The sequence below is a fragment of the Staurois parvus genome, unplaced genomic scaffold, assembly GCF_062004578.1.
Source record: "Staurois parvus isolate SC_StPar_1 unplaced genomic scaffold, SC_StPar_1.0 ptg000544l, whole genome shotgun sequence".
Taxonomy (NCBI): domain Eukaryota; kingdom Metazoa; phylum Chordata; class Amphibia; order Anura; family Ranidae; genus Staurois; species Staurois parvus.
The window spans coordinates 240,001-264,212 of NW_028318340.1; the positions used below are offsets into that span (position 1 = coordinate 240,001).

A 24,212-nucleotide genomic window follows, 5' to 3' on the forward strand; every position below is an offset into this window, starting at 1 on the left:
TCGTCCCATTGGTCACCAGTGTAGAGGGGGGGCATTTTTCCCACTGGCCACCATTGTAAGAGTGGCATTCCTCTCATTGACCACCAATGTAATGTAATGAATTGGTTTTAGCATGGGTTCCCTGAAAGTTATGTCAAGGGTTCCTTTTGGGAAGAAAGGCTAATGTTGTGCAGAGATTGTTCATTCTGATTATATAGTGTACTGTATGGCCAGCTTGGGAAACATGAGTACTGCTGATACAAGTTGTCATCCCAATGTAGTGATATAGAGAAGAAGGGAAGGGGGCTTTTCTGAAATTCCTGCCCTTGGGCTAATTTCATACACTGTAGCACTATTACCGGTTGAACTACATTATTATTGTTTTAATTCACCTAAATTGATAGGTCTTCTCAGCTTCTAAGAGGTTCAACGACTTTGTGAGAAGTGCTTTATGTGCTTTATTTTTGGTGGTGGATTCCCTATAATTAAAACCTAATTCTGGGTGGGTGGGTGTTAGGGTTGGAACCTCTTTCTGGTTGTTATTGTTACCTATGTTGCCGTGATGGAGAGTTTTATCCTCAGTTCCTTCCCTGTGACATGGACAGAACTTGGTAGCATGTGGGGAGGTTGGAACATCTGTCAGGTTTTTGTTACTTTGTGTGACATTGCTGAGCTATAATATATATAAATATATATGTGTGTGTGTGTGTGTGTGTGTGTGTATATATATATATATATATATATATATATAACTATATCAGAAGCCTGAAGTTTTAATTTAACCACTTGCCGTTTAGAGGATTTACCCCTCTTCCTGACCAGGCCATTCTTTGCAATGTTTTGCTGCGTTACTGTAACTGACAATTGCGCAGTCACGCAATGCTGTACATCAAATTTATGTCATTTTTTCCCCACAAATAAAGCTTTTTTTTGGTGGTATTTGATCACCTCTGTTTTTTTATTTTTTTGCGCTATAAACAAAAAAAGACCGACAATTTTGAAAAAAAAAACAATATTTTTGACTTTTTGTTATAAAACATATCCAGTAAAAAAAAAAAAAAATTAAATGTCTTCATAAATTGAGGCCAAAATGTATTCTGCTGCATGTCTTTGCTAAAAAATTCCCAATACGTGTAAATAATTGGTTTACGTGAAAGTTATAGTGTCTACAAATGGCGGTATATACCCTGGAATTTTTATTTATTTATGTTTTTACTAGCAATAGCAGGACTGCAGCGGGCATTCTGACAATGAGTGGAAACTGACTAACTGCCACTGACATTCCCAGTGACACTAATATAGTGATCAGTGCTAATAAAAATGGCCGGGTTAACATATGGGGTGATCTAAGGGTTTATAGTGTGCTGTGTTGTGGTTTACATAGTGTGCTGTGTGTGTTTTACTATGCAAACACACTGCTTTGTATTGCTCTGCTGTGCAGAGCATTACAATGCAGCATGTTTGTTTTGACAGGGGAGAGATCTGTGTTGTTTACACACAGACCTCTCCCCTATCAGCTCCACCGACGATCACCGAGTCCCAGCCGAGCATCGGTGGCCAGGATCCAGAGATTGACATGGTGGGAAGCCAATAGTGACGCAGGTGGGGAGTTCGCTCTCTACCCAAGAAGCAGTTAAGTAAACCTGTTAAAGCAGTAATAAACAAAGCCAAAAATTTAATATATTGCAGTTTACAAATCATTAGATGTGGTGGCTGCATTAGTTTTCTTTTTTGGCTTTTCCCCCTCTGTTTTATCCTGGTGATCTGGCCAGTAACACACCTTCTGTATTAGAATGCCCCCACTCTGGATGAAGGAGCACAGTGGACATGTTTGGACAGCAGCATACACTAACAAATTGAAGTGAAACAACAGATAACACTTTATAAGCAGTTACAGACCAGTTTTTTTCTTTTGGGATAAAGGTTTTACATAAATAAAATCTGACTATTGTAAACACCTCTGTCAGTGATAAATGGGATGTCTCATCACTCTTAACTATTACATCTGCAGGACAACTTGTTCTGTTGAAACAGCAGACTTAATGGTAGGATCACAAGGGAAAATTACAGAAAAATACCTAAAATAGAAAACAAATGCAACCATCACATCTAAGGATTGGTAAGCTGCATTATAACAAGTGTTTGTTTTTGGATTTAATACCGCTTTAAGGGGTCACATAAAGCAAACTGACTGTGGAGCTGGCTACAATGCACCACTGTCTGGGTCTGCTTATGCAGCCTTCAAAGATGCAATGCAAATATTGACTTTTCTGAATGCAGGATGCAGGAGGGAGCATGCACGTTCGCCCCATGTCTAGAAGCTCTAGTATTTTGGGGGGGGCTGCTGTGATAGATATGTTGGCCAGGCACTCTTAGGGAACTGCATGCCACTGCTTTGTGTGACCCCACTACTGGGTAACTTTGCTTTGTGTGACCCTGTGCCAGGATTGCTTAACCCTAGGTTCACATCTGTGCGGGTGGTGCCGCTGCAGATCCGCACTAAACCACCCGCACAGAGGAATGCGGACCCACGGGCGGGGGCCATTAGTTCTAATGGCACGCCGCCCGCACTGGGAAACGCAACCATACTGGGAACCGAGGTTCCTGTGCGGGCTGCGTTTTCAAAAGAAGTGTAGGGACTTCTTTCCCTGCGTGTCACGGGCACGGAAGTCCATTGAAATGAATGGGCTCTCGTGCCCAGAGCAAAACGCAGACCGCACGGCTGCATAGGTGGGAACCAGGGGTTAAAGCTGACCCTGCACTCCCTGCAAGGTTGGTGTTTAGTAAGGGAACTCTCATCCATCCTAAACCTAAACTTTTTTTTTCTTCTTCTTAAATAACAAATGTCATACTTACCTGCTTTGTGCAGAGGTTTTGCACAGAGCAACTCTGATCCTCCTCTTCTCGGGTCCCCCGCTGGTGCTCCAGGCTACTCCCCTTGCTGAGCTCCCCCATAGCAAGCCACTCGCTGTGGGGGCACTCATGTGGGCTTGATCCCAGTGGACGCACAGAGCGTGGCTTTGGCCCACCCCCTGCTCTTTCTTTACTGGCCATGATTGACAGCAGTGGGAGTCAGTGGCTCTTGCTGCTGTCTCTGAGCCTATGAGAAGGGAGAGAGCCAGAAGAACCACTGCTCTCAGGCACAGCGCTGGAGCGATATCGGACTCAGATAAGTATAAGGGGGGCTGGGGGTGGGGGGAGCTGCAAACAGAATTTTTTTTACCTTAAAATAGAATGCATTATTGTTAAAGTGGTAAGAAACCTGTTAAAGAACCACTTTACACCGTTGCAGAAAAAATCTAGGTAATACACTGACCCAGGGACAGACTGACCATTTGGAAACTCTCTAAATTTTGATATACCGTACATATTAGCTACATACAAGCAGGGGCGGACTGACCATTTGGAAACTCGGGCACTGCCCGAGGGCCCAGAGTCAGTAGGGGGCCCCATGAGATGCCCCTGGTACCTTTTTCATAGGCTTTTTTGAGTTTGGGCAAGGACACAGGGGCCCCATGATCCCCTATTGCCCGGGGGCCCCATGAGTTGTCAGTCCGCCCCTGCACTGACCTTACTCTCAACTTCCATACTCTAAGGGATGACATCATCTTCCTAACAATTACCCGGGGAATTCCAAGCACCCTAAACCTCATGAAGGAAAAATCTAAAACATAGTACAGTAGCACCTTCTCATGAGTTTTAGGCTGCCCAGGATTCCCTGACTTCACCAGAAGGTTGGTGATAACATAGGCACCACGAGCAGAAGCCAGGAGGAAACTTTTTTCTCCGAATAGTTTTTCTTATTTTGTGGGGGAGTTTTTTGCAGTGATTTCAGAGGGGGGAGGAGGCTATCATTAAATAACCGCACCTTGTAATTTTTGTTCAAGGTCCACGTTTCTATACAGTTATTGTTACATCTTAGTGATATTTGCCTGCACCTTTCCACATATTTCACTTTCCCATCTTATTCTAGGTTTTTAGAAAATGGCCATTGAAAAGCTTTCCTCTTCTTTGTCTGTTCTTTGCCTTTGATTATTTTGGTCATACGGATGAACCCTTTCTAACAAAGCCAAGCTTCTTGAAGATCTGTGTTCTAAAGCATTCTTTCTGGGCTGCTTGTGTGGGTATTGTGTCCACGCTGAATATCCCAAGATTGCCATTCATTTGTGTCACTAAATTAAATTTACTTATTGAGCAGGCGGCTCGGTTATTCCCTTTCAAATAGGGAGCTGGGCAAATCATTTTTGGAAGCCCATGAGAAAAACAGAACTAGACACTAGAAAATTGACTTTTTATTTCATTTGCCGTAACCTGTATTCCACAAGTAGAGATTTCCGTCATGTAACCAAAAAGAGAATGACTTGGTAGGAGGATCAGAGTTTAATTATCCACTAAATGTAGTTTTATTTGCATTCCTACCCATAATTATGTTTGTTTTCCCCTTTCTCAGGGATTCCTCGGTGAAACGAGTACGGACTCCATCTTCTGGATATTAAGCTGTGCAGGATTAAGCTCTATTTGAAGATTGCACAATACCCCTTTTCCTTTGGATAATCTTGTTTGTTTTTACTCTGTTTAACCTTTGATGACGTTTCCCTTGTTGGCAGAACATCATGGCATCCAGTTTGACATGCACCGGGGTGATTTGGGCACTCCTGTCTTTCCTCTGTGCCGGAGCTTCTTGTGTTGGGTTTTTCATGCCTTATTGGCTCTTGGGCTCTCAGTTGGATAAGCCAGTATCATTTGGGACCTTCCGAAGATGTTCTTACCCTGTTCGAGATGAAAGCCGCCAGACCACGGTGATGGTAGAACAGTGTGGCCGCTATGCCTCTTTCCAGGCCATACCAAGCCCCGAGTGGCGGATCTGCACTGTGGTTACTGGACTTGGATGTGGTCTTCTTCTTCTGGTGGCACTCACCGCCATCATGGGATGTTGTGTCTCAGAGCTTATCTCCAGGACTGTGGGGAGAGTGGCTGGTGGAATACAGTTTCTCGGAGGTAAGTTGACTGTTATTTTGTCTTCACTTCTGATGTCTATAACATTAAAATAATGGGCACCCTTTAAAGAAATATACTCTTTGTTGCTGCAGTGCTGCTCAAAGTGGTTGTAAACCCTTAGATATACCCAGTCAAGTGACTGGCCTCAGGCGATACACAGAGATGAAACAAATCATCCGACATAAGTTGTGCCTGTTTATCTGCAGTCTTCTCTTTTCTATATCGGTTCAAAGTCCAGAATTTATAAAGCTTGTCTGAGAGTTCAGAAGAAAGTGGGCAGAGAGCTGAAGTTACACACTGTGGAGCTCAGTGAGGAGAGCTCTGAGAGCTGATTGGAGAGAAGAAACACACGCCCTTCCTCGCAGCCCACAGGAACAGATCTGAAGCTGTCAATCTGCAGGAAACCCCTCCCCTGTTACCATTTTTGTCTTGGTGTCAGGAAAAGTTGTCAGAAGTGATTCATGCTGATAGCAGAGGAAGGAAGCTGCAGACAGAAATGCCACTTCATGCTCTTAACTGAGACAAGTACATAATATAGAGGGAAATACTTTGTTCACATTTCATATCTGAGGTTTACAACCACTTTACATATTTGGTTAAGTAGCATTTTCTGATAATAGCCTGTGCTGTCATTAGTGTCAGTATAGCTGAACTCCAGGTGAACAGATAACTACACAGAAGAAATGTATATATGGGTGTTTTTGTATCTACTATCCTTTGTATTTCTATCTTTTCAGTCTTGAGATTTACACAGCTCTGTACAGTGCACACTTCATTTTTCTCTGCCTCAGTTACAAAACACAGTGAAAGGAGAAGCAGCAGACTGATAACTTTAACTCTCTGTTACTCTGCTCTCTCCTCCTGTTTGTTTGTTTGTTTGTTTGTTTGTTTATTGAGCACTGCAAAACAACTGATTGGCTCTTTGTGCTGCTTCTTCCCTCCCAGTCAGATCTTTGCTGTATAGTGGATTTAAAGAGGCTGATACCAAATCAAATTCAGGAAGTTACACTGCTTTCATTAACAAAAATACATTTAAAGTATAACTAAAGTTACTTTTTTTTTGTTTTGGACAGGGTGGAGATGGATTAGAACACTTATCAGGTTTTTATTGCTGTCTGTGCCCCCATTACAGAGTTTCACTCTCTCTATTTGTCCTGTTTACCATTATCATTGAAAGTGAAAGTAAAAGAAACCCCCAAATTTTGGGGAGATCTTTCAATGGGGAAACTAATTCTGGTGACCTGGGGGCCCCAAGGAATTCCTTTAATTTGCAGGGATTTCCTCTCACTTCCTGTTTTGGCTATGGGGCAGGAAGTTAAAGGAAATCTCCCCAATGGGACACAGATTAATATTATTATTATACAGGATTTATATAGCGCCAACAGTTTTCTCAGCGCTTTACAATATAAAAGAGAGACAATACAGTAATGATACAGTGCAATACAAGAGGGAAAGGAGGGCCCTTACAATCTAAGAGGGAGGGGCTGGTGGTAGAAAAGGAAATAACTGTGGGGGATGGACTGATAGGATGAATAGAAGATTCCGTTATTAACTGAAGGTGGGATAAGCTTCCCTGAAGAGATAAGTTTTAAGAGATTGCCTAAAGGTGGGAAGAGTAGGCCATAGTCGGATAGATTGGGGTAGAGCGTTCCAGAGGAAGGGGGAGGCTCTGGAGAAGTCCCGGAGAAAAGCATGGGAGGAGGAGGAGACAAAGGAGGTAGAGAGCAGGAGGTCGTGGGAGGAGCGGAGTGAACGGTTTGGGTGATATTTGGAGACAAGATCGTGGATGTAATTTGGGGCAGAGTTACAAATGGCTTTATATGTGATTGTTAATATTTTGAATTTTATCCGTTGGGCAATGGGAAGCCAGTGGAGGGATTGGCAGAGAGGGGTGGCAGATATGGAATGGTTAGTAAGGTGGAAGAGTCTGGCAGCAGCATTCATGATAGACTAAAGAGGGGATAGCCTGCGATGAGGTAGGCCAATGAGGAGGGAGTTACAATAGTCAAGGCGAGATATAACAAGGGAGTAAATAAGTTGCTTAGTAGTTTCAGAAGTTAAGAACGGCCGTATCTTGGAGATGTTGTGGAGGTGAAGTACACAAGATTTGGACAACGATTGGATTTGGGGCTGGAAGGACAGATGGGAATCTAGGATTACACCTAGTACCCTGGCATGAGGGGAGGGACTGATGGTCGTGTTATTGATCTTGATGGAGAAGTCAGGGGAGGGGGCACTTGCTGGGGGGAATACTAAGAGCTCAGTTTTGGAAAGATTGAGTTTGAGGAAGTGGAGTGACATCCATGCCGATTTGTCACTTAGTATGTTAGTAATGTGAGAGGAGACTGAAGGGGTGAGGTGAGGGGTAGAAAGATATATTTGTGTGTCATCAGCATAGAGATGGTACTTAAAGCCATGGGAGTCTATCAAGTGACCAAGGGAGGAGGTGTAGATGGAGAAGAGAAGGGGTCCAAGGACAGAACCTTGAGGGACCCCTACAGAAAGAGGTTGTGGAGAGGAGGAGACAGAGTTATAGGTAACGCTGAAGGAGCGCTGCGATAGGTAGGAGGAGAACCAGGAGAGAGCAGAGTCTCGGAGGCCAAGAGAGTGGAGTTTATTGAGGAGGAAGGGATGGTCAACCGTATCAAAAGCCGCAGAGAGGTCAAGTAGTAAGAGTATGGAGTAGTGGCCATTGGTTTTAGCAGTTAGTAAATCATTAGTGAGTTTTAGTAGGGCAGTTTTAGTGGAAAGCAAAAAAAAATACCGTCAGGGGTTATAACCCTCCCTTACTCTATCCAAAATGAAAAGAAAACATTTTGCCCATAATTCCACTTTAATGATTTATTAATGACTACAGCTACATTATTTATTTGTTTTATTTGCCTGGATTCCCTTTGGTTGGCCTTGCGCTTACAGAATGGAGAACTGATATATTTGCAATAACAAAAAATGTAATTGTTAGCCAGCGGTCTTTGTTTCTTCTATCATGGCCAATCTGACCCTCAGAATATGTTTTTGAAGCATGAAGCAAGCATTTAAAGTGTCTACAAAGGGCACTCTGTGTAGGAAATTGGCTGACATTTTGCAGTCACTAGAATACTCTTTTTGCCTAGTACATGCACCCTTTATACACCATGCACAGTCTGGTTGTCATACAAAGCACCCAATTGTTGTTACTGGATAATATTCGGATTGGTGCTAGTTATTCTTTAGACCTAGAAGAAAGCAGTTATGTGGATTCGGCAGAGATGGCAATGCAATGGAAGCCAGATAGTCATTGCACATGAAACTGACACCTGATACGTCTGTGTCCTGTTCCTATATCTTAATATTACCAGGATCCCCCTAGATACTACAGACTAGCTTCTAAATCATCTATCCGTGTGTCCTTCCATTACGAAAAGTTACAGTAAAGCTGGCCATTCACCAGTAGAATTTTATCTGAAAGTTTTCCTGTAAAATCATCCTTCAGAGCATTCAGTGATGCCATCATTCAGTCAACTAATTTAGTTCAAAAGCCCTAACAGTGTTGTCCAGTTCCACTACTTGAATGGAATCTCAGACATAATAAACAGGTTGATTTGATGCCTAGAACATTACAATATGTACGATTTTTCCCAAATGACAACCACATTCACAACTAGAATTAAGCTTGTTTGTCAAAAGTTTTCCATCCTGCTCCTTCTAATTTTGTTGTGACTCTGGTTGAAAACAATCGTCCATTTGGTCCCACCAAGCATTAGAACAGAGGTCTCCAAGCTACAACCCATGGGCCACCTACACAAGGTGTTATCCGGTGCGCAGATAGGGTCAGTGGTGTATCCCCAATGTGCACAAATTGAGCATTAAGGTCAGCAGAGGCTGCCTGTGATCTCCGCTTATGATCTAAGGGGGGACTCTGATGTAAGGGAGACTCTGATGGGATCCTAAGGCTCCACTCACACCAGCCGCTGTTTTATAACTCAGCAACTGGTGTGCGATGTGGTCTGACGGGTCACAGGACTGTACCGCACTGTTTCCTTTTTGTAAAACAAACTTTATTGAAATGTCACACAGACATTTCAGAAAGTTCAGTTGTCTGCCTCCCGCTGCACTGCGGTGCGCTGAAGAAAATTAGTGTATGCACCAGTGTCTTCAGCCCATCATGCCCACACACCACCACAATGCAGTGTTGTGAACCGGGCACACAGGAGACATGGCGTTTTGCCTGGTCATGGGGTGGGTCTGCGCTGGCCAATGCAGTATCATTGCATGGGGTGTGATTGGACCCTAACACCCCGGTCACACTGGATACGAATTGGCATGCGGTTTGTAAGTCGTACGATTTCAAAGTAGGGTTTGATGTGTAAGGGAGGACTCTGATGAGGACCCTGATATAAGGGAGACTGTATCGTAAGTGGAGTCTCTGTTGGGGGCTCTTATGTAAGAGGTAACCCTAATGTAGTGGAGGCCATGATGTAAGTGCTGACCCTGATGTAAGGGGGATTCTGATAGGGATTTTTTCCAGCACCCAAATAATTGTAAAATTTGCAATGTGGCCCTTGCTCTGAAAGGTTTAGAGACCCCTGCTTTAGAAAATCAGGCAAATGTTCTGAAAATTAACATTTATTAATGAAATTCTATTAGTGTATAACCAGTTTTTTTGAGCTGTTCTTAAAACAAAACTACACTACATCTGAGCACTGCAAACAAAAAGCGGTATTTAACTCATTTTTAATATTTAAAGCAAACGTATCCATCCATCCATCCATGCCTCCATGCTTTATTTTGCCAAGAAATCACTTTGAAAAACATCTCCCTAGCATTTCTGGCCTGGGCCATCTTGAGTAAGGGCAGATGATTCATCTAGCATTTACTTCCTAGAATCCATCTGCCCTTATCTCAGCCATGCAGACAGGAGGGTGTGCTTAGCTGAGGAAATCTCTCCTCCCCTCCTGAAGACTCCTGACAAGTATGACATCATTTGGCTAGGCCTGGAAACCAGGAAGTAACTGAAGAAATGTAAATAAAAAGTTTAAAACAAGTAAATATGGTACACTTTCCTATCTATTTACGAATGCTAGCAGCATATGGATTAAAATAGTTAATATGGGCCGAGAGAATGAAGTTCCTCTTTAAGAACTTTGGCTATTTTGGAGTGAAATTGTCAACCAGAAAGGAAGTAGACAACCAGGACTGTCTTCTCCTGGAAAGAAAAAACACATTTTCCATGTTAGCCACTCATACATTATTACAGCACCAACATTTCATGGAACATGAAGTTCTGAAAATGGTTTTCATCTCCACAACAGCTAATGACTCCCCTTCATTTACCACAAGACAGAACACTGGTTATAGAGATGTCACCTTGATGTAGACCTCAGTCTGAACCTAACATTCAGCGACATTTCTTGTTCAGTTTTATTTACGTGTAAGAAGACTTTTATTTTGAGCTAATTGTTATTAGCCAATTGAAATCTCACACCTTTTTATTTCTTTATTGTCCCGCTATAACTTGTGACTGATTTTACTTAGAAATGCCTTAAAGTAATTTTATCCTGGTGAAAATGCAGCTTGCTGCTCTCCTACTCCAGTGCTCTATGCTGGCATAGCTCAGTAACAGCCTCACTCCTCACACAGACTTTTATTGTAGGGAGGTGGCACTGCAAACCAAGCAGACCTTTTACGGAGTGCTGATTATTGGGAGTGCGCTGGGTTTAACTCGAGTACCACTAGGACTGTATGTCATAATTAACTGCTTTCTGCCCATAAGATATACCTGTACTTCCTTGGATGGAAAGGGTGATATTTCGGTCATCACTGCAGTTGCAGTGATGACCGAGATATCATTTTTTTTTTTTCAGCCGGCGGATGTTGTTCCTCCCACTGTGTGACATCAGGTTTCAGTTTCATGTAAACAATCCATTAGCGGCTTGTTAAAGCATCAAATCAAACCGATCTTGGCTTTGTTTGATGCTTTGGAGGCCAGAGGAGTGGTCTAGCAGGGGGTCTAAACCTCAGATCTCTCCATAAAGATGACCTGTCACGGCCCATGAGATCACAAAGGATGCTGTTCATCACTTGTGATGGCAATAAAAGCAATGAAAAAAAGAAAGTTGCAATGTAAAAAAAAAAAACTAAAATATTATTATTATTATACAGGATTTATATAGCGCCAACAGTTTGCTGAGCGCTTTACAATATAACAGGAGACAATACCGAACAATACAGTTCAATACAAGAGGGAAAGGAGGGCCCTGCACCTTGGAGCTTACAATCTAAGAGGGAGGGGCTAGTGGTACAAAAGGTAATAACTGTGGGGGATGGACTGGTAGGAGGAATAGAAGATTCCCTAATTGGCTGAGGGCAGGATAGGCTTCCCTGAAGAGAGAGGTTTTCAGAGATCACCTAAAAGTGACCAGAGTAGTCTGATAAATTGGGGTATAGAGTTCCAGAGGATGGGGGAAGCTCTGGAGAAGATGAGCATGGGAGGAGGAGACAAGGGAGCTAGAGAGCAGGAGGTCGTGCGAGGAGCGGAGAGTACGGTTTGGGTGATATTAATAAATAAATAAGAAAATAAGAAAAAATAAAGTAAAGCGCCCCTGTTCCTATGTGCTCATTCACAAATTCGAATGTGCATGTTGGTCCCGAACACATATGTAAGCGGTGATCGTAGCACACATGTTGCTGCGAATGCCAAAGCAAAAGCAATACTTCTAGCACCAGACCTCTTGTGTAACTCTAAATTGGTATCCTGTAAAGGCTTTTAAAACATTGCCTATTCCTTGGTGTTGTGCCATGCCACAGGTATACACAGTTGTTAAGCGTGACATATTTGGTATCTGTTTACTTGGCATAACATCATCTTTTATATTTTGCCAAACAATTGGATGTTATATTATGTTTTTGCTCATTACAGTGTTGTTTTTTCTAAGAAAACTGAAAATCGGCTGCACAAACACCACGTGACATAAAAATGTGCAGCACCCACAATTTTACTCCCTAGGGCTTCTGCTTAAAATATATATATAATGTTTGGGGGTTCTATGTAGTTTTCTAGTTAAAAAGGGTATTTTTTTGACAAGTAGTAGGATGTTAGAATTGGCTTGGACTGGAAGTGGCTAAACAGGAAAGTGGAGGTCCGACAAGAAAATGGATTTTGTTTTATACTGCTTTGAACAAATATTAAGTAAAAAAAAAAAAAGTCTTCTCTCAATCTGTTCTATGAATTGCAAGGAATTTTTCAAACCTTTTTGCAGGTTTGCCTTCTGTTGTTAGCTCCCAAATGCTAAGGAAGGATGTTGGAGGTGGGGGGTGGGGAGTCTGTCTTCTACAATCACGATTAGTTGCAATGTTGTAATAAGTGAAAAGCTCATGGGGAAAGCAAATGCACAAACAGCGAATGACATTTCTTAGGGAATTCTTGACAAAGTGTACAGAATGAACCCTTGGTTGGCATGGATACAAAGAAGCAACATTTTTGCAGATTTAGAGAATTGTAGCTGAGTATGGGCTGATAGAAAGGTCACTTTAATGACATTATATTGCACATGGCTTGTATGCAGGGGCGGACTGACAACTCATGGGGCCCCCGAGCAATAGCGGATCATGAGGCCCCTGTGTCCTTGCCCAAACTCAAAAAAGCCTATTAAAAAAAGGTACCAGGGGCATCTCATGGGGCCCCCTACTGACTCTGGGCCCTCTGGCAGTGCCCGAGTTTCCAAATGGTCAGTCCGCCCCTGCTTGTATGTAGCTAATATGTACGGTATATCAAAATTTAGTTTTTCTTTAAATTTTGACTGTGCTGTTGTTTATACCAACCAATTTCATTCTATCTTCCCATATTGGCACTGGGCAATGAAAAGCCGAATCTGATTAATATGTGCAATGCAGGCAGTTCTTGTTTCAGACATTTTAATAAATGAGCTGCGTGTTTGAAAACTGGCAATATCAGAGGCGGACTGACAACTCATGGGGCCCCTGGGCAATAGGGGATCATGGGGCCCCTGTGTCCTTGCCCAAACTCAAAATAGCCTATGAAAAAGGTACCAGGGCATCTCATGGGGCCCCCTACTGACCCCGGGCCCTCGGGCATTGCCCGAGTTTCCAAATGGTCAGTCCGCCCCTGGTCTAGGCACACCCTGGTGTGAGAGCAGTGTGCATGGGTTGATATGGTGTCTCACCTCTGATAACATTGGTGAGACCTTTCACCAGGGGATTATTGATTTTTTTATTTTATTTTCAGGTACTTATATAGCGCCATCAATTTACACAGCACTTTACATTTATATTGTACATTCACATCAGTCCCTAACCCTCAAAGGGCGTACAATCTAAGGTCCCTAACTTACATTCATACATACACATACTAAGGCCAATTTAGATAGGAGCCAATTCACCTACCAGCATGTCTTTGGAGTGTGGGAGGAAACTAGTGTATCCAGAGGAAACCCACGCAGGCACAGGGAGAACTTGCAAACTCCAGGGATGTGATGCCGTGGTTGGGATTCAAACTAACAACCCTAGTACTGCCAGGCCGAAGTGCTAACCATTTAGCCATATCTTTATCTATGTGAGTTGCCTACTTTATGTTTAATAAAAATCTTTTTATGTCTGCACTTAGTGTATTTTTCTGTCCCTTTCAGTATTTGAACATTGGTGCAGCTGAGCTCCTATACCATCAGACAAATTTAATGTAAAGTTGTCAACGCATCCGAAACAGTTTTTATGGTTTGAGCCTGGGTTCACACTTGTGCGGTGCGGCACACCGCATGTGATTCGCACAGGAACCGCACTGCATTCCTGTGCAAATCACATGCGAATTCTGTGCGGTGCGATTTGAGCCATACATTTTGTAAGGCTCAAATCGCACCGCATTCGCACCAAAAAGGTGCAGGGCCCTTTTTTTGGTCCCCACTAGAATCTGATCGCATGGGTGTTCACAACCATGCGATCCGAATCTGCACATCGCACCGTGTTTTGCGAACTGATTTCAGTGTGTCGTTAACTTAAGATACACACCCGCAATGGTTCCTGTGAATGGGGTACAATTATGATGCGGTGTGAAAGTCGCACAGAAACTTGCTAATTTCGCACCGCATCAGTGTGAACCCAGGCTGAAGAAATAAGATATCTTAACCATTATCTCGCCATTATTACGCCATTCCCGAAAATTCTAATTCAATGTTATTGTGCTATTGCTGTGTTACTTTATGTTTCACAGAAGTAGAGTGCAGTCAGTTCTCCTTGGTGTTCTATTTCTCGTTCCTCTGTTTCATGTTTATATATAAAGGCTGCTGTGCATGGACAGGGAAACAGATGTTTTGTTCTGTGCTCAAAAGGACATATCAAAACATTGAATGCTTTCTTGTTGCTGCAAATATACTGTCATCCAGTACAAAGCAGTGTGCTGTTTAGAAAGTCTTGGCGATTCATTACAAATCACTAAGTGGGATTTAGTGATAAATGGCATTGTGGATTGTTGGCTAACCACTGGTATGTTCAATTAAAGTGTTACTAAACCCACAACACTACAATCAGTCTTTATATGCAGTGGAGCATGCTTGTTATACTCACTGTGGAACCTAAGGGGTTAATCCTCCGCATTGTGTAAAAAGGCCATTTGATCCTGTCTTCTCTGATTCTCCCTTTCTTCCAGTGTCTGCTAAATATCTGCTGATAGAACAGAGGCTCAAGGCAAGCTGCACATGCTCAGTTTGGTGTCTGTTGCTAGAGAATTTTTTTTTTCTTGGGAGAGCGCATATGGTCAGCACAGGGCCAATCAGCACTCTCCAGACAGAGGTCAGGGGTCCTGCATTCACCTACAGGAGAATGAAAACTCCTCCTACAAGCTGTAACCAGTGCTTTGCTGTACACTGATAGAAGTCACAAAACTGCTGTAACTGATTATGAGAAAAAGTATTTAGCAGTTTATCTTTACAAAAATAATTGTATTTCCATGTTGTGTGTACTGTGGGAGACCAGATATAGTGAATGCAGGGTCCTGGGTTTAGTAACACTTTAAGACAACTTATTGTAACTGTTATTCGTATTGTGACCACTAGGCAGGCTTTGGAGCACTTCCAAGCTTTTCTTTAATATATCTTGGCCAAGCACAAGGTTGGTGTGTGTATATACTGTATGACGGTGTGTATTTGTATACTTGAATAGAATTTAATATGGCATTTGTCATAATATTGGTAGAATAATCACGAATTCACTAATACTAATAAGCAGCTCAAATTTGAATAAAGTGCTTAAGTGTTATAACATGTGTATATATATATATATATATATATATATATATATAATGTGAATGAATAAATAAATACATAAAAAAGTTCAATTCATAAAAATGAAAACCCAACCATGGCACCACCTACCTGGATTTATGTCTGCACTTCAGAGTCATTTTTTTCTGCCCCTTTCTGTTTGCACTACCACAGTAAGCTTTTGCTCTATGGAAAGCCTGCCCACAGTGGATGGATGGACATTAAAGGACTTCCTTTCTATACATTTGGGACTCTTATGATATACTGTATCTATTATTTGTTATTATTATTATTTTGTTGACAGTTGTAGTGAGTGGAGAATCACAGAGCCACACTCATACAGACACGAGACATCATAGTGAGACATTACCTTCCTCCGCAGGCACAGGCACAGCTTTGCCTCCGCTGATGAATGGGAAGAGAAGGGCTGGAACTCCACATTGATCAGCAGCTGCCTGCCAGCTTTCAGTAAGGGACTGAGTCTGAGAGGAACACTGGAAGGAGCGGAAGCTCAGCCGCTACACTGGCCCCAGACACCCGACATCTTCCTCTGTCCTTTCTTACTCCCCTCTGCCACCCCTCCCCTCAGCTGGAGGTTCATTCATGATGTAGCGGCATCCTGCACAGAGAGAGTGCCAGCCTGTGCTGCACCCAGGCACCCCTAGGTGGCAGTGCACCCTAGGCGGCCACCTAGTTTGGCTAGTGGAAGCACTGGCCCTGGGCCCACTGCAGGGGTGGATTTTGTCTAATTTCTGGAAGTCATCTTTAAATTTGTTTTCTTTATGCATAGTATATATCAGCTCAACGTTTTTCTGTTACTTCTGTTCTGGAACATTGTTATTATAAGAGGCTGTGGGGTGTCCAATTCTCCTCTCATCCAGTAACTATGCCTGGCTACTTGGAGTACAGTTCAGCGGGGCACCCAATATCACAGCCGAAAGGGTTAGTTCACCTTTACAGAAACCTGAACCCCATCCCCACCCCTACAGTCCCCGCTGTACTTACCACCGGTGATCCTCAGCTGTCAGGGCTCCCACAGCCACTACGATGGTCTTGGGATTTGAAATCCCTGCTCCCATTTCTCTTCTCCGTCCTGGGCTGCCAGGATGGACCAGATACATTCTGATTGGTCAGTACTGTCACTGAATTATTCAACAGGCCAAATGACTTGAGGTTTGGTTGGGCATGTTGAAAATCCTAGGTAGCACTCTTTGTTTATGAGGAGGCTGGGCAGCTGTGTTTGTCATAATTAACATTGCACTGTGCAAGCAGATCTTCATTATCAACACTCCAGTCCTTAGAGAAGAGGAAGGGCAGCCTGTAAACCTGTAGCCTAACAGTACTTAGTGCTCTGATAGATTTGTCTGTCCTAACAAAGGTTAAAGGCGAAGCAGGTGGGCTTTTTGCATTGTATATTAAAGAGGACAGACTTGGGACAGGCTCACAATAACATTGTTTACAAAAATACCTTGTGGTCAGCCAAGACATCTTGTCCTGAGAAACATCTAAAAAGTAAGAAATACATATATTTTTAATTTTTTAGGCATGCTGTATGAATTGGGAAAACATACAGTCACATAAATATAGTGGGGTTTTCGCAAATTTGACTGGCGAAGTGGAAATACTCTTTAGGTCATGTGAATACTTCTACAAATCTTACATATGATTTGTATATGTCGTTGTCTGCAATTGTTACAAATTCTGCAACTGTATATCTGATAGCCCTGCCTACACTGGGAGAAAAAGCAGCTATATTGCTTAGCTGTGATAAGTTGGTGGAGTTAAAGCTTTCAGGAGAGAAGAGGTCAAGTACTAGGATATAACAAAAGAATCTGAAAAACACAGAAACGTGCCCTTGGGGAAGTAAAGACATTAGTACAAGGATTTCAGCAAGGTATTACAGGCCCATTTTGCTTCCACAAACATAATGCACTACTTTTTTTTCTAGGGATTTTGTTAAACGCTAACTATTAATCTTCTATATGTCTGCAATACACATTTGACTTGTGCAAATTCACCAACACAAAACAAAACCATGGATCTGCTCAGCAAATGCTTCTAATATTCATGGTGGATGGGTGAAGCTTTACAGCCAGACCTCACACTTTCTTTGCAGAATGTAAGGCCAGGATTGTCCTAAAGATTAACTAAACTACATTTGAGCACCACAAACTACCATTTTTTTTTCGCTCCATAAGACGCACCTGACCATAAGACGCACTAGGTTTTAGAGGAGGAAAACAAGAAAGAAAATATTCTGAACCAATGGACTGCAGACACAGTACAGGAGATGACCAGAGACTGCGGACATAGTACAGGAGATGACCAGAGACTGCGGACACAGTACAGGAGATGACCAGAGACTGCGGACATAGTACAGGAGATGACCAGAGACTGCGGACAGTATAGGAGATGACCAGAGACTGCGGACAGTATAGGAGATGACCAGAGACTGCGGACATAGTACAGGAGATGACCAGAGACTGCGGACATATTACAGGAGATGACCAGAGACTGCAGACATAGTACAGGAGATGACCAGAGACTGCGGACACAGTACAGGAGATGACCAGAGACTGCGGACACAGTACAGGAGATGACCAGAGACTGCGGACACAGTACAGGGGATGACCAGAGACTGCGGACACAGTACAGGAGATGACCAGAGACTGCGGACACAGTACAGGAGATGTTATATAAACTATTATTCCTGCGCCAACAGATTCCCACAGGTGCTATACTGCTGCTGTGCACTGTGCAAAAACACAAACCACAATAAATAATAAATAAACCAGCGCAAACATAGACCTCTACACACCATTAATCAATAAATCAAGTGCATCATAATAAAAATTAATAAAATATTAATAAAATTAACAAAACTGAAAGTCCACAAAACAGAAAAAATTATTTTTTTGTCCGTGAAATATATATATATCAAGTGAAAAAAATATATATATCAAGTGAAAAAATATATCAAGTGAAAAAATCAAATGAAAAAAATATATCAAGTGAAGAAACATTAATCAAGTGACTTTCTTCTTTCCCAAAGCATCTTCAAATACACCAAAAGAAACTTTCACCTTCCACCCGTGAGACCAACATCAAATACACTCACCAGATTTAGGTGAATGGGACACTTTTTAGGACTTTAAGGGATCCTAATACCCTCTTTGCTGATCACTTTAGGGGGATCTTCAACGAAACAAATAGGCTCCACCGTTCAACCAGGGAGAAAAAAACTTACATAGTGTAATATTGCCACTTAGAATCATCCTTCATAATAAAGACTATTACCACTCACATTTTTCTCCTCTTTTAAAAAGCATGTTTAATAAAAGCCAACATCTTCCAGATCGATAGTAGACACTGTTAATGCCTCCTTAGGACTCTCACATCCCAGCTCAGGATACAGCAGCAGCTATGCAGACTCAGACTTTCCACAAATCCCAGAAAATGGCTGCTGGAACGCACCTCTCGGCGTGCGTTCCACTCACCGGAAGTGACATCAGACGTACGGGGTAGACCGGAAATGCGTCAACGCGTTTTGCCCCTCCCTCAGGTCTTGAGAACGCCCTGAGGGAGGGGCGAAACGCGTTGACGCATTTCCGGTCTACCCCGTACGTCTGGCGTCACTTCCGGTGAGTGGAACGCACGCCGAGAGGTGCGTTCCAGCAGCCATTTTCTGGGATTTGTGGAAAGTCTGCATAGCTGCTGCTGTATCCTGAGCTGGGATGTGAGAGTCCTAAGGAGGCATTAACAGTGTCTACTATCGATCTGGAAGATGTTGGCTTTTATTAAACATGCTTTTTAAAAGAGGAGAAAAATGTGAGTGGTAATAGTCTTTATTATGAAGGATGATTCTAAGTGGCAATATTACACTATGTAAGTTTTTTTCTCCCTGGTTGAACGGTGGAGCCTATTTGTATCGTTGAAGATCCCCCTAGAGTGATCAGCAAAGAGGGTATTAGGATCCCTTAAAGTCCTAAAAAGTGTCCCATTCACCTAAATCTGGTGAGTGTATTTGATGTTGGTCTCACGGGTGGAAGGTGAAAGTTTCTTTTGGTGTATTTGAAGATGCTTTGGGAAAGAAGAAAGTCACTTGATTAATGTTTCTTCACTTGATATATTTTTTTCATTTGATTTTTTCACTTGATATATTTTTTCACTTGATATATATATTTTTTTCACTTGATATATATATATTTCACGGACAAAAAAATAATTTTTTCTGTTTTGTGGACTTTCAGTTTTGTTAATTTTATTAATATTTTATTAATTTTTATTATGATGCACTTGATTTATTGATTAATGGTGTGTAGAGGTCTATGTTTGCGCTGGTTTATTTATTATTTACAGTACAGGAGATGACCAGAGACTGCGGACACAGTACAGGAGATGACCAGAGACTGCGGACACAGTACAGGGGATGACCAAAGACTGCGGACACAGTACAGGAGATGACCAGAGACTGCGGACACAGTACAGGAGATGACCAGAGACTGCGGACACAGTACAGGAGATGACCAGAGACTGCGGACACAGTACAGGAGATGACCAGAGACTGCGGACACAGTACAGGAGATGACCAGAGACTGCGGACACAGTACAGGAGATGACCAGAGACTGCGGACACAGTACAGGAGATGACCAGAGACTGCGGACACAGTACAGGAGATGACCAGAGACTGCGGACACAGTACAGGAGATGACCAGAGACTGCGGACACAGTACAGGAGATGACCAGAGACTGCGGACACAGTACAGGAGATGACCAGAGACTGCGGACACAGTACAGGAGATGACCAGAGACTGCGGACACAGTACAGGAGATGACCAGAGACTGCGGACACAGTACAGGAGATGACCAGAGACTGCGGACACAGTACAGGAGATGACCAGAGACTGCGGACACAGTACAGGAGATGACCAGACACTGCGGACACATTACAGGAGATGACCAGAGACTGCCGACATAGCACAGGAGATGACCAGAGACTGCCGACATAGCACAGGAGATGACCAGAGACTGCCGACATAGCACAGGAGATGACCAGAGACTGCCGACATAGCACAGGAGATGACCAGAGACTGCCGACATAGCACAGGAGATGACCAGAGACTGCCGACATAGCACAGGAGATGACCAGAGACTGCCGACATAGCACAGGAGATGACCAGAGACTGCCGACATAGCACAGGAGATGACCAGAGACTGCCGACACTGTACAGGAGATGACCAGAGACTGCGGACACTGTACAGGGGATGACCAGAGACTGCGGACACAGTACAGGGGATGACCAGAGACTGCGGACACAGTACAGGAGATGACCAGAGACTGCGGACACAGTACAGGAGATGACCAGAGACTGCGGACACAGTACAGGAGATGACCAGAGACTGCGGACACAGTACAGGAGATGACCAGAGACTGCGGACACATTACAGGAGATGACCAGAGACTGCCGACACATTACAGGAGATGACCAGAGACTGCCGACACATTACAGGAGATGACCAGAGACTGCCGACACATTACAGGAGATGACCAGAGACTGCCGACATAGCACAGGAGATGACCAGAGACTGCCGACATAGCACAGCAGATGACCAGAGACTGCGGACATAGCACAGGAGATGACCAGAGACTGCGGACACTGTACAGGGGATGAACAGAGACTGCGGACATAGTACAGGGTATGAACAGAGACTGCAGACCTTTGGGGAGGGGAGGGGGAGCGGGTACCTGAATTTGACAGCTACCCGCTCCCACTTCCTCCCTCTCCATCTTCTGGGACACTTGACAGGTACCAGAAGACTGCCGGACCATTCACAAAGCGCTATGCTTCGCACGCATACGCAGTGGGCACCCGGCTACAGCGTCTGGCACTGCACATTTAATGGCCCCAGATAGATATATTGTATACATGGATACCTAAGGTTGAGAGTGAAATGGGGCAGATTTACTAAAACTACAGAGGGCAAAGACTGGTGCAGCTCTGCATAGAAACCAATCAGCTTCCAGCTTTTTTTTTTGTTACATTTTATTTGAACAAGCTGTTAGAAGCTGATTGGCTACCATGAACAACTGCATCACATTCTGAGTGCTCCAGTTTTAGTACATCTCTCCCAATCTTTTTACTGGCATCATACTGTTGCACTAAATGGCAATCACCTAGAGTTCAGGTTTCATACTCCATGTGTACCTTGCTAACCCTGATGGATATACAGCACAAAGCTGAGTGCCAGATCTCTGTTCTGCATTTAGTGTACTTGAACTGCGATGACAGGCAGTCCTTACCATTGCTAAAGTGCTAAGTTCTAAAGACTAACATCCCCTCACCCCCCCCAACAGATCCTGCAATTTAAAGCAGATCCCACCCCACCGCCCCCCAATAAGACTTCCAACAGCAGTACAGCAATAATGCATTACGTTTTGTAATAGTGACTTGCATCCTTCATTTATGTTTTTTTACAGTGCATGTGATCCAGCGACGTCCCGCTGTCCCCACAGCAAATGGGAAACAGACAGCACTATTTTTAAAATAGATATCAGCGGAGCACGGATTCCCTTTTTTTATTCTGTGCCAGTCCAGCAGTGATTTTTGCATTTCACACATGCGTCATAGGAGACTGGGTGCAGTTTGTCATTAAATAATAATAAACCACGCCACATCCAGTACGCCACATGCGCAAGATCAGGCACCAACCAGACAAGATCTTCGCGGTAGGCACTGGTGACGTAGCCTTCCCAGAGGGCACCTAGCAGGCAAGATCTTCCCGGTAGGCACTGGTGACGTAGCTTTCCGAGAGGGCTCCTAGCAGACAAGATCTTCTCGGTAGGCACTGGTGACATAGCCTTCCCAGAGGTCACATGGCAGGAAAGATCTTCCTGGTAGGCACTGGTGACGTAGCCTTCCCAGAGGGCACCTAGCAGGCATGATCTTCCCGGTAGGCACTGGTGATGTAGCCTTCCTAGGGGGCACCTAGCAGGCAAGATCCTCCTGGTAGGCACTAGTGACGTAGCCTTCCCAGAGGGCACCTAGCAGGCAAGATCTTCCCAGTAGGTACTGGTGATGTAGCCTTCCCAGAGGGCACCTAGCAGGCAAGATCTTCCCGGTAGGCACTGGTGATGTAGCCTTCCTAGAGGTGCCCTCTGGGAAGGCTAACTGGCAAGGTCTTCCTGGTAGGCACTGGTGACGTAGCCTTCCCAGGGGGCACCTAGCAGGCAAGATCTTACCGGTAAGCACTGGTGATGTAGACTTCCCAGAGGGCACCTAACAGGCAAGATCTTCCCGGTAGGCACTGGTGACATAGCTTTCCGAGAGGGCTCCTAGCAGACAAGATCTTGCCAGGAGGGACTGGTGACATAGCCTTCCCAGAGGGCACCTAGCAGGCAAGATCTTCCCGGTAGGCACTGGTGACGTAGCCTTCCCAAAGGGCACCTAACAGGCAAGATCTTCCCGGTAGGCACTGGTGACGTAGCTTTCCGAGAGGGCACTTAGCAGTCAAGATCTTCCCGGTAGGCACTGGTGATGTAGCATTCCCAGAGGGCACCTAGTAGGCAAGATCTTCCCGGTAGGCACTGGTGACTTAGCCTTCCCAGAGGGCACCTAGCAGGCAAGATCTTCCTGGTAGGCACTGGTGACGTAGCCTTCCCAGAGGGCACCTAGCAGGCAAGATCTTCCCGGCAGGCACTGGTGATGTAGCCTTCTCAGGGGGCACCTAGCTGGCAAGATCTTCCCGGTAGGCACTGGTTACGTAGCCTTCCCAGGGGGCACCTAGCAGGCAAGATCCTCCTGGTAGGCACTGGTGACGTACCCTTCCCAGAGGGCACCTAGCCTTTTATCAAAGTCTGTGTCTGTGTTGCAGATTTTTTTCCTCACTTCTTGTGCAGTGACAAAATTTTCAATGGGACAGGAAGTAAGAGGAATTGTCCTCAACAAAGCCTTGGACAACAATAAAAACTTGATGGGGGTTCTAACCTTTCCCCAATCTGTGTAAAAAGAGTAAGGCTATTTTCACACTGATCCACCGCAAAAACACAGCAAAAACGCATAGGCGTTTTTATCACACTTTTGCCGTGCTTTCTGAGCGTTTTTAAAGGACATGTGACTGAAAAAAACTGCACCAAAAATGCTTCTGAGAGGCGTTTTTTAGGCGCTTTTCTCACGTTTTCCATTGATTTCAATGGGAAGAGGTGTTTTTGGGGCGTTTTTTTTTAACTTCCCAAAGATGCTGTAAGCAGGAGTTTTACACCGCACCTCAAGCGCAACGCTTCAGTGTGAGAACATACATAGATATACATTCACAAACACAGGGAAGCTTTTCCTTGAGCTTTTCAGGCACTTTTTTAACGCAAAAACGCTTCAAAAACTCCTCAGTATGAAAGCAGCCTTATACTTTATGGCAGGCCTTGAAATTTCCACTCGCCTGCTCGACAATGGCGAGTGGAAATTATGGTGGGGGGCAAGTGTGTCCCCCAGGGCCGTCTTGCTGAGCAGGCTCGGAGCTCAGGCCGGATCTGTCATTGGCACTGGGAGCCGCCAGACTGCTCAATAGCTGAGCGCAGTGAAAGCAAAAGGAGTGTGTGCTGTGCTCTCTGCCTCCCCCTAGAGTGCAGTACCCGGATCTGTGAGTGAACAACGAAGTACTGCAACTTTTTATAGGGCTGTGTGTGTCTCTGTGTCAGGGCTCCCAGGTATGACCAGAGGTGTGTGACTGATGCAGGGAAACGCAGACTTCAGATATGTGATAAACAATACAATTTATTAACACTAACCATACAAACATAAACGCAGTGCAATACTAAACATAATACAGTGCAAACAAACCAAACCAAACCACCCACAGATAACAGTACATACAAGCAAGCGTCGTCAGGCAGGCCGGGTCAATATCAATTGGGCAGGTAGGTACAGGGGGAGCAAGCAGAGAATGGTCGGGGTCACAGGCCAGGTTCAGCAGGTAGCAAGCAGCGTAGT

General features: G+C 44.0%; 1 protein-coding gene across 1 annotated transcript in view; it reads left to right on the plus strand.

Moving 5' to 3' along the window:
• LHFPL6 (LHFPL tetraspan subfamily member 6) overlaps nt 1-24,212 on the plus strand; it is a 270,547-nt gene that overhangs the window by 6,439 nt on the left and 239,896 nt on the right. The window contains exon 2 of the mRNA XM_089690810.1: nt 4,430-4,977. Coding sequence (XP_089546936.1) covers nt 4,593-4,977 — 385 coding nt within the window. The 5' untranslated portion in view covers nt 4,430-4,592. The remainder of the gene's footprint in view (nt 1-4,429; nt 4,978-24,212) is intronic.